Source organism: Ptiloglossa arizonensis, chromosome 11, assembly GCF_051014685.1.
Source record: "Ptiloglossa arizonensis isolate GNS036 chromosome 11, iyPtiAriz1_principal, whole genome shotgun sequence".
NCBI lineage: Eukaryota > Metazoa > Arthropoda > Insecta > Hymenoptera > Colletidae > Ptiloglossa > Ptiloglossa arizonensis.
Window position 1 is genome coordinate 5,361,322 of NC_135058.1, and position 12,128 is coordinate 5,373,449.

The 12,128-nt window shown below is 41.0% G+C and overlaps 1 protein-coding gene across 2 annotated transcripts in view; it reads left to right on the forward strand.

Moving 5' to 3' along the window:
* Window positions 1-12,128, forward strand: part of LOC143152889 (proton channel OtopLc) — a 36,896-nt gene that overhangs the window by 22,521 nt on the left and 2,247 nt on the right. For both annotated transcript variants that reach the window (XM_076323484.1, XM_076323486.1), the window contains exons 2-6: window positions 4,673-4,901; window positions 5,527-5,641; window positions 10,746-10,971; window positions 11,052-11,209; window positions 11,515-11,731. In XM_076323484.1, the coding sequence (XP_076179599.1) occupies window positions 4,673-4,901; window positions 5,527-5,641; window positions 10,746-10,971; window positions 11,052-11,209; window positions 11,515-11,731 (945 nt within the window). The remainder of the gene's footprint in view (window positions 1-4,672; window positions 4,902-5,526; window positions 5,642-10,745; window positions 10,972-11,051; window positions 11,210-11,514; window positions 11,732-12,128) is intronic.

Here is a 12,128-nt window from a genome sequence, read left to right on the forward strand (position 1 = left end):
GATTCTTTTAAATAGAAAGTTCTGTTTGCTTTTGTATCGTATGAAACGGTTAGCTACATTTTAGCGACACATTGTGTTCTAATGTATTCAAAGTCGTACGAAGTTGAAAAGAAATAGTTTGAATATTTCAAGTATTCTATACCATTGAAAGAAACAATTTGGTAATGAGAATAATAGAATACTATATGTACCAAAGAAATTTTGTCAATTTATTCGTGCTATTCCTTGCCAAACATCGTGACAATTTTTCTCTTCGTTATTTTTTTCACCACAGTAATCGTTTTCATATATATATAAAAAAAAGCAACAGGTACTAATAGCACGATTACCGTGCAGAATTAGGTGTTTATTTCGATAGTGCGTCGTTTACATTTCGGCAATAAAACCGTCAAGTGTCGTGTCGTGTGTCGAACGTATAATCTGTTGTTATTTACGATACGGACTGCGTGTTGAAATTTAAAGATTTTACGATTCTGCGGACGCGTCTAGCGCGAAAGATGAATTTCTTAAACCCATCCACCGTCCGACGGACGAGTTTCTACTTTTTTTTTTTTTTTTCTTATAAACTCTCCGACGACGCAAAGACGATCCATGGTAAACCGCAAGCCCTCAAATTCACGGAAGATCGACCTAATTTTCTACCGAACTGGGTCACCAGTTTCACATTCGACGGTACAAAGTGTTCACGATCGTTCTAAAATTACGCGCGCGTTTTCAAATCGATCCAAAAATTCGAACACGGACCTCGAAGAAACTGAAACGTGCGAAGATCCAAAAAAAAAAAAAAAGAAAAAAGAGGCCAGGGTCGATGATCTACGAAAATTCGAAATACATCCGAAAACACTCGATCGACACATTTCTCCACGAAGAAAGCTTCCAATTGTTGTACCGACGATCGTTCGTTAATTTCGTTGTAAAGAAATTTCAATTCTCTGAAAGGAATTGTTCAGTCTCGATCGTATTTCAATCGTCCGAGATGTAAAAAAAAAAAACGATCGAAACCGTTCGATCCGTCTCATTCGATCGATGCGTCTGGTTCTATTCGTAAAAATTTAAGTACTCTCGACTCGTGTATCGGAAATCGATTCGTTCCCCCGAAACAAATCGACGTTGGCCTCAGATCGATGATCGTTCTTCTCAGCTCCGTATCCAACTAAGTGATTCGTCTCGCTCGAGACGATGCTTTAATTCATTAAAATTTCTCGTTACATTAATCCCCCCCCCCCTCCGCCCGATGTTGGTTTGTTTCACGGGGCGATAACTCGCGCGCGGCTGCACGTGCGGCTGATGAAACGCGATTCGCCCGTCGGAATACCTCAACATATTTTAAGACACGCGGTTAGGAGCTCCCTCGACTGTATCGTTTCCTCGTAACTCAGGCACACCGAGTGTATCATTTTCTCATAACTCAACCCCCCTACCCCCTCCAGCCTCTACCGGGGATCGGTTGTCTACGATCGCGGTGCGAGTATTTTTCTTTCTTTCTTTCTTTCTTGACTTTTTTCCTCTCCAATTGGACGTTGCGGCGAACCAGCATCGCGGTGAACGCGCACAATGAGGCTTTATCGTCATCTCTGACTCCCCCGAAGCCATCCTGGATGAATTTTCTTCCACGTTTCGTACCCCGGCGGGTCGCGGGCCTTACTCATCATCGCGTCACATCTATCAAGCACATGGTTCCGTAAGCTCGCACGGTCGTACAATGGCTCTCGTCTTCGTTAATGGTTCGCGATCGTTGTTGTAATAAGCCTCGAATCTCGACCCCTCCCGTTCACCTGGCCCCCGATGACCTTCGCCCCCTCCCCTCGATGCAACTCCGTACGCACTCGAGGTCTCGTGGTTGCGTGGCCGCGAGACCGTAAAACACGGCTTTCCCCCCACCCCCTACCCCCTCCCGACTACGGTTTATCGGCGACGCTATTGATTTTCCCGCGCCGACGGTTTCCGGGACCCCGCGCGCAAGAAGATGGTATCACGCACGAGTAACGGAATATATATTATATCCTCGTTGCACGTCGCGTCGGTGCCCGTCGAAGAGTTTCGAAACCGGTCGGCGATCGATTATCCCTAGCTCCCCATTTGTCACGGATCATTACTTATCGTTCGAAGCCTCTCGCGGGTCGTTTTTCAGAACGTCGATTTCGTTTCGTCGAGATACACCGACCAGCCACGGTATTCTCACGGGAAGGGTACACGTACCGGGCACCGATCAATTTCAACGTTACGTTCGGAACGATCCGCGCGGGGAATCGTACACAAACTCACGTATTAATAGCACGTAAGAAATTATCTCTTCTTTCGAGACGCTCGGATCGATTTGCACCGGAGCTGAATAAATTCTCGTTGCGGTGCTCGACCGGGTGACACGAGCAGTGATTATTTTTTTACACGAGTTTGCGTATCAATGATAAAGATACAAAATTATCTTTCCTGTGTAGCTCGATAAATTCGCGAGGTTACGTACCAATGATAAAAGTAAAGGATTATCTATCCCGTGAGGTTCGATACGTGTAATGATAGTTAGTCGTGTTAATGATAAACATGTGAACGACGAAGATCCTTTCGTTAGAAGATATCTGTCCGATACCGTATTGATAAAAGAGAAAGAAAAATAGAAAGGATCTCTCCCGCGAGAAATTTGCATACGAACATAATCGAGACGTTTAATATATTTTATATTTACTCGTCAAGACTCGTCTATATTCTTCGTGAAGTGTCTCGGCACTGCAAATCGTAATTTCGCGTATAGAAAATGAAGGAACTGATCATTTTCGAAATTCTGGGAGACGTTTCCACGAGCACATCAAAGACACAGACAAAGAGAAGCGAGAGCAGATGATGTATGAATTATCGTCTCCTTTTTATCCATCGTATCAAAAAATGAAGATTCGTTGCGTGTTCCGGAAATGATGAAAGCTCGGAATAAAAATCGGAAATAATTGTCCACTCATCCTGCGTTAATACAGAATAAAAACTATCACTCGAGCTACTTTTACTCGACTCGAATTCGATGTTACGAACGTCAGCTTCTATTATTTATCCACCAGAGAAATCGGTAATAGACGATCGGTCGGTGAGTCTATAATTCGAACCCTCTAATCCCCGACATGTTCGTGTAAATGGAATTTTCCTGTACCTCGAATAGAGCCTAATCATTAACGGGATAGAAGTCGAGTGATCGCCGACCGATTTCATTCTTTCGGTGTTGCGTTCTACTAAATCAGCCGGATCTAGCTCGCTTCGACGCTTCCTGATCAAAGTATCGCGTACAATTTGATCCAGTAAAATGTTCAACGAAGAAGCGACACCGCGAGTTCGCCACTATCATCGTTGGAATCGTGTTCGTCGAGAAATACGTTGAATTTTCCCTAGAATTAATTACACGGCGCTGTGCGTCCGTTAATTGCCAACACTTTAACGCATCTTAACGAATCCATAGTCATCTATCGTCGCGGTGATCCTCGATAAGATAAAATAAGTAAAAAAAAAAATTGCGACGTATCGCTTAGCATACTTTCGAAAAAAATTACACGTATCTTTGCCACCGTTTCGTAGACACTTGAACGTTTCGATCGTTGGTCTACACCCACTTCGCGAGATTTATTTCAGATTCTTCGTTCCGTGGATTATTATTATTATGTATCCGGTGCATCGTAATTACCGTGTCTCGAAACTTCGACGCGAATGTCCGCGTTACGAGCGATCCGAGTCATCGGCTAGTTCGATGCTCGATCGGCGCGAAAACGAGTCGTCACTTTTCTAATTCGCGAATTCGTTTCGCGGCGCATGGTTTTTTGAATCGCGTCTCGAGTATCGAGAACGCTCGAGAAACAATATCGAATCCGAATCGCATCGAAACGAACGAGACGCGCGAATTCCTCCAGCGAAAGTTACGTATATCAGTCCACTGACCCAAAACGCCGAAGAGAGTGGCGATTATCCGGTTCCAGTAGCGGGGGAATCATTTTATCTAGATACAAATTTCGAACGACGAATAAAAGGCGAAAAACTCGAATATAAATTATAAAATTGAAACGGTAGAACGGTATGTTTCGCGATCTATGAATAAAAATTTAAACATCAGAATGGATCGATATACGGTGATTTTATTCGACATCTTTTACTGCAGGGATCGTAAAAAGAACAGTTAATCATTTCGAAAAACTGTTTTAAAAATTGTTCTCGCGGATATTCTAAAATCGTTACAGCAGAAGTTCCACGGAAACGTGGTTATTTATCAAAACTCCGAATTTACATTGTACAGTAGATAATAATGTTTTCAATAACACCTAAAGAACTTTTACTTTTATTCCTTATCAATTTTATTCGGAATGGGACTTTCGTTACGTAAGTTCCGTTTCTAAATATCCCTGTGATACAAGATAACGATATTTCAACTTTTTCGACCCATTGAAAAATGTTCATTTTAACTTTTCCAACGGAGCCTATTGAACAACTTTTATTTCAACTTTTTCAACGATGTCTACCGTACAAAAATCTACATTTCAACTTTCTCGGCGTAGCCTATTGAACAATTTTCATTTCAACTTTCTCGATGGAGCCAATCGAACAATACTGATTTCAACTTTTTAACGAAACCAATTGAAAAAGTTTCTTTTCGGTCCACTCCGAGCGATCGTGTGGCTCAAGTGTTTGCTTCGAATTGTTACAGCCAGCAATGAGCAACACGACAAGGACAGCCTGAACGAAACGGGCAGCACAACGGGTGGCACCGTGGAGGGTGCACCTGGGGGTACCCCTAACCGGGGTGAGAGGACCACGGACACCGAGACAGCACCAGCTGACACGAGCAGATCCGCAGCACCCACCAAGTCTTTGGTCTCTAGGATTCTTTCTAGAGCACGCTCTCCGAACGATCTGTTGGATCACTCCGAACCCTTGTAAGACACCATCGTTTGCGTAATTTATGAACGATCCAGAGTGGAATAATTCAAATCAATACCACAATAATCGTTTCTACCGTTAATGGGTTTGCTTCTGTAATTTTCTTATAACGCGGAAAAGGTACGAACGTCGTACGAGTTAAGTCTGGGTTAGGTTTGGGTTAGGTCCGAACGATCTGTTGGGTCACTCCGAACCCTTCTAAGACACCATCGTTTGCGTAATTTATGAACGATCCAGAGTGGAGTAATTCAAATCAATATCACAATAATCGTTTCTACCGTTAATGGGTTAGTCAATACCACAATAATCGTTTCTACCGTTAATTGGTTAGTCAATACCACAATAATCGTTTTTACCGTTAATGGGTTAGTCAATACCACAATAATCGTTTCTATCGTTAATGGGTTCGCTTTTGTATTTTTCTTAGAACGCGGAAAAGGTACGAAAGTCGTACGAGTTAGGTCTGGGTTAGGTCCGAACGATCTGTTGGGTCACTTCGAATCCTTTTAAGACACCATCGTTTGCGTAATTAAATATTAATTATTGAAATATATTAAATATAATTAAATACCACAATAATCGTTTCTATAAACAATAATTCGTTTCAATAAACTGTTGCAGTTCTCAATTATGGGTCGTCCTCTCGAACGTGTACGGCCAGCTGGTCGTGGTGTTGATGATCGCTCTGTGCTTCGCCGAAGTCATGGACACGCCTGTACCTCTTCTCAGTTTGCAAGTAAGCGGACGAATTCGTTCATTTCTGTACAAACTGCTATCATTTGTTTCACTTATGGCGATTATTTTATATTTAGAAAAAAAAAAAAACTTAGGAGTACTTACTTTAGGAGTACTTTGACGTTGATGGTCATTACTTTGGGTACTTACCGAAATGAACTTCACTCGGTAACTTCGATTATAATTTCACCTCCGTACAGTCGTCACGAAATACGATTCTTTATACTCGAGTAAATTTATACGGAGAACTCTGTAACAATACGAATGATTAAAGTTTTTTATCGTTGTAACAATATGTTCATAAAACTATGTAGGTCCGCTACAAATAGAAAGTATTGTCGATGATCGTAAAATTTCGAGATATACGATTCTAAGGGGGATAGTATTATTTATTATATAGTTAATTGTAATATTTATTCCATCGTGCTACAATAACCCTTTCTTTGAGGAATCATTTTCTTTTCAAGTAACGAAGATATACAAGATGATGATAATAAATGAGATACCCTGTACACTGCGTATAATATAATAGTACAATAGTTATTCGAGGTTAGAGGAGGTTGCAAATGAAGGACATAAAGAGGATTTAGTAGATATTTCATACGTTCGTCGTTCAACTTCGCTTCTAACGTGTACCAGATTCTTCTTGTGTCTTTCATGGCTGACCCCGACGAACCTTGAACATTACTGGATATTATCCGTTAAATTCATCTTGATGACTGCTTTCACGTGACACGAAGAAAAATTAGAATCGTCTTGATCACCGGTAATCACGTTTCTTCTAACAAATAGCAGGAATTTTGTACTCTTACCGTAATTCTTCTTTTTTGTATAATTTGTTGGCAAGAAAAATCCTTGATACCTTATTCGTAGATGTAAAATATTTCGTTTACCACAAATAATACGAAAACTTGATGCGACTGGAAAAACTGTTTCCGTCCTTTCCTTTAAGATTCGAAGGTCATCGATATTAGTCTTCGAATGGAATCATTCGTATCCGTATTACCATAAATCTTGCAGCTGACGAAATGATAAATTCATTCATATGACAACTTGACCTAAGGGTGACCATAGCTGAGAAAATGGCAGATTCAACCGGAAAAGCGAAAGCGTATGGAACTCGTGACTCTTCGCGCATAAATCATTATTTACTTTCATTTTAACATATCGAACGTCGAGTCGATTCAATTCGAATTTCCTCGAAAGAGAACCAAAGTTTCTCGAGAATGACTTCGTTTTGACCGTGAAACGGTACTTTTAATCAACGTTTGAACACTGTTCAAATTTGATACCTTTTACAATCACGATCCTGTGGAAATTGAAACTTAAGTTCGTGAAATAACGTACGATACGATCGTAGTCGATCTCGATATATTTTCCAGTAGAAATGTTTCTTTAAACGGTAAAATCAATTGATTTACCGTCAGAGTACATTTGTTATCCATATTGGAAAGTTTATTGCCCATCGTAAATTATATTTCAAAATATTGCGAATTTACATCGGTGATCATTTATACGCGCTATTATTATACTCATTTATTGCTCTACCAACGATTCACGGTTAAAAATCTGATCGCGCGAACGAGTGGAAAATCTCGGCGCGTCGCCTCTACGGTATCGTTCGAAAAATATCTCGGAAGGTATTCAAGTCGTAAAACGTAGAATATTATAGCATCGAAGATGTCTCGTAAAATGGCGATGCGAAACGTACGATGCGCGTTCGGTGGTATTTCATTCGGTAATAAAGAACGGTTACCTTAATCGGTGCAGAGCTGCGGTTCAATTACGTGTAACATTCGTGCGTTTCGCCGAGTTCGATTTCACGCGCGTGCACGTGGAGTTTCCACGACGTGTGTAAAAATTCGTAAGTTTTTTCTTCGTTTCGAGGACTTTACGATCGCTTCGTCTTGGATTTTTCAGAGTCGTCGAGTTGGTTAACGGTACGGTGGCTCGTGCTGTGTTAATATTGTGTTAATATTACGATCTCTGTACGCGTACGAGTATTGCACATCTCGACATCGAGAAACTTCCTTTTACAATAAATTTCTCGATAAACGTCCAACGATCAGCACGGTCAAATTTTCGCACCAGCCTATCAGCGCGGCACGTTTCTGGAAATAGCTAGAAAATTCCGCTATACATTATTAGAAATTTAATAATGAACGTTCGTAACGACAGACAGTATCCTTTACTTTCTTTTTTAAGGAAAGATTTATTTCATCGCGCTTGAGTAATTTTCGATAGAAATTTCTGATAAATTATTCGTAAATAATTCACCGTCACTGTCGTCGTTCTACGAATGCATTTTTCTTTTAATTTAATCTTTACGGTCTTCGAATAAAATTATACGCAACTGTTCGAGGAAAATTATAGACAAGCGTACAAACGACACTCGCTGTTTTGCGAAAACCATGAGAGCACGATTCCAAGGGTTGGTGTTCTATTCGGTTGTTCGGAAAGTCATTTCGTTTTTTTTTTTTTTTTTGTGAAAATGAAACACGAGTTTTTTACAGTGTATAAACATTTTATTAAATTGCATATTCTCCATTTTGGAAAACGAAATTACTTCCCGAACAACCTAATACGAACCAACGAGTCAGAAGAGGGACATAAGGGAAAATTTGGAACGTAGAAAAACGTGGATAATTTACATAACATCTCTCTCTCTCTCTCTCTCTCTCTCTCTCTCTCTCTCTCTCTCTATTGATGATTACGACTATTTCGTTCGACGGACTGAAAAATGATGGAAAAAGTGTTACAAAATTGTTAATACACGTTTCAAAAAATCGTAGAGTCCGTTACTTTAACGAGAAACGAACAATCACGATCGAATGGGCGCGACAGCCTGAAAACGATGAACTGTTACAAAATTATTGATACAAGTTCAAAAGAGTTCGAAAGACCGTTACTTTAACGAGATACGAACAATCACGATCGAATGGGCGCGACAGACTGAAAATAACGAAAGAAGTCTTAGAAAGTTGTTAATACACGCTTCAAGCGTTCTTAGAGATCGTTGCACTAACGAGAAACGGATGATCGCGAGCGCATCGTTCGAATGGACGCGACAGACTGAAAAGGAATGAAAAATTCATACTACAAAAGTCATTGATAAATTAATCAAACGGACGGACAGGATAAAACAAACAAATCTTTAACTACCAGTTGTGGCTCGCGAACGCAACAAAGGAATGTAAAGACTTTGGAGCAACGAGCGACCGGCGTCCACAGCAGTTGGTGTCCTCGGCAAAAGACTCTTAAGAACCGATCCATTCAGCGTCATCTGGCCACGAACGTAATTACCATCGTTCTGCGAAAGACAGTGGTGTATCAGGGTTGTCGCGGGCGATCACCGTGGCTCGATTGAGGACGAAGAAGCAAACAGCTGTCGGTATCCCGGTTCGTTTCGAATCGAACGGCATTCCGTAATTACACACGATTCAATCCGGCTAGATTCACGGCGTCTATTTTTCGAGTAAATTATGGATCGGGTTGAATTGAGATGCCGATGGGTTACGGTAACAGTAACCACGAGGAACGAAGCAGCGACGCCGGCCTGTACGCGGCCGGACCGTCATCAAGAGTACTTCAGAGCACGATGAACTCGTCAGGCTGTGCATTTCTCGGACGTTGCGGCTTCACGAGAATTGCTGCGGATCTGGAACCGTACTTTATCCGTTAATAGAGTCAATCTGTCGGCTCCTTTGTAATTTTGGACACCTTCTTTTCGTCGTGAACTTTATCCTTTGTCCACGAGAACGATTACATTCGTTACGAAACGAAGAAAATTTATTTCGTAGTCTTGCGCGTCGTTCGGGCGCTTAACTCGACGATCGTCGAGTTGCAAGAGCGATACACGAAATCTGGCGAACAAGCTGTGAATACTATATACAGGGTTTCTTACGAACTATTCGACACGAGAATTTCCAAAAATCGAGAATACGTAAGAGTAGATTTTATTCAGAGAGGGATGCTGCACGATGGAGACGATTATTTTGTAGTTAGAGGCGTTGAAGAAGTTTCGAGGTCAAGTTTGACAAAAAATATACTATCCCCCTTTTTGTATCGGGATATTATACTTTCTTATCGTTTAACGAGTAACGACTGGAAGTATGCGGATAATTGTGATCGAATCCATCGTCGTGTAATTTCGTTAACTTTTATCAAGGCGACCACTGTTTACAATTAAGCAATTATTTATATCATGTTACTCGGTTTTTTTTTCAATCGTCTACGAGTACATTTTATCTTTCGGATAACTTATAACGTCACAACGTACATTTTTATTGAAAAAGTACGACGAATTTGCTCTTGCACCTGCGAGAAACGTGACATTGCAGAAAGTTGGACATTACTATACCGGTCAACTTTTTCCTCTACGACCTTTTTCCATCGTCAATTGTGAAAGATGTGCGACCTGTTCACGGTCCGCTTTTTACAAAGTGTTTATGGTATTACTGGGGACCAATTTTCTCGTAAATGGTGAATATTAAAAAGAAAGAGGAAATTTTACAGTCTACTTCGACGAACCTCGGTTTTTTAATAAAAGAATAATATATTTTTGTACGCCGTACGAATACGCACGTCAGAACAAATTCATCCGTGTGCTGTACAGTGACCTTCAAGATTGTACAAAATCAAAAATGAAAGAAATATTTTGAACACGTTTACGAATGTTTCTTCTTGCGTGATCGTTTCTTAGCCATTTACTATCACATTATTGGCATCTGTTTTTATTCTTATCGAGTAATCTTCTTAATAAAGAATCTCTTACAAACGCAATTTAAAATATTTCTTTCATTTCTAACCTTCTACGACCTCCTAGGCCATTGTACAGCGAATGAATTCGTTTCGACAAACGTTCCGTTGAACAAAAATTGAAGTTCACCTTCGTGTCTCGGAAAATATCGCGAATATAAAAAGTCTATTTACGATGTCGTGTTCGTCGTAGAAGACTGTACATTGTACATGTATTTTTTCTTCTTCCCAACTGTTTAAACTATTTATAAAAAAAAAAATGACGAGTTGTAATGGCCACCAAATATCCTGCACATCCGTTGGTATTCGATGCACCCCGCGTCCCGTAATACTGTGTCGCTCTTCAGGGCGTGTTCCTGATGTATCTGTACGTGGGAAGCATAGCGGTGATCATCAGTATCTATATATGGGTATTGGTGGACAGTTGCGGAAGCCTTGGTACCGGTGCTACCGGCATTGACGACGCGGAACTCGGTGGCGCGTCTTTGACCAGGTTTGGATCGTTGAAGCGCGCCCATATTTCGCGATCCAGAACAGCACCAACGAGTTTCTACATTCGGGTCGGCGCGCTCCGTGAGTTCTTTTACAACGATACAATCCCCCATTAAAACCTCGTGGGAGAGCGCCATTGAAAATTTCATACGTTCCCGCAGTCTTCGGTTTGGCGACCCTCGTCTTCAACGGTTTGGAGATGGCAATGCACTCGATGATGCAGGGTGCCGAGTGTTTGAGCGATGTGGTCTTCGTTCATCCGGTTCTCCACGGACTGTTCACGTTTCTGCAGATGCATTTCCTCTTCGTCAACTCACAGGTAAGTGGATCTCGATTGGACATCGAGTGAAATATCTTGTCGAGAGATGTTGGAAAACTTTTGTCCAATCTTAATTAGCTGGTATAATGTTCACCGAAGAAGTTGATCTGGCTTCGGCTCGAATCTGGAGCAATTTTTACTTTAGTACCGATAAACTTATAATATTACGTTAGAGATTAAGATTAATTTTCAAGTATATTCAAATTCGACGAACGTTTTTCGATAAGATAAGAGAAACTTTTTGCTCGTACCCTTGCGATTAAACGGGGATTGCAATCGATCGAACAATTACGTATCGTTTTTAGGTCCTTGTAGAAAGATTCGGTTTAGCAGCGAGGTTTGGGTTCATCCATTTGGCTGCCACGAACATTGCTGTTTGGATCCGAATGGTAATCTGGGACTCTGCCCAGGAATGGACGTATTTTGTTCATCTGGCGCAACGAGGTCTGCATAATTCTGCCTCTCCGTTGAATCTTCGAGGATTTCCGGAATCTCTGATAAGGCACTCCAGGGATCTAATGGGTTTGTTCTTGAGCGCTGTGGAAAAACCAGTTGGATCAAAATTAATTGACCGTTCGAGGTTGTTGAGAAGCTATCCTCGTTACTATACAATTCCGTTCTTGCAAACTTGTAAATGTATGATCTCTGCTATCGGACAATATTCGTTCCAACATAAGCTCCAGAAATTTCGACACTCTGTCTCTGTTATTACGATACAAATGTAGAGAATTTTAAGCCAAAAAGGTTCGAGTGTTTCGCTACGGACACATTTTTGGATAACGGTATGGCTGCTGCTGGCCTTTGCTCCTCAAATTTTATTTATCAGTTTTTGCATTTAAGTAACTTCTGAAACGAATTTAGAACGATATCTAAACGAATTAGTCAGAGTTTCGAAGAGGTCTTCGTGACCTTCTATATT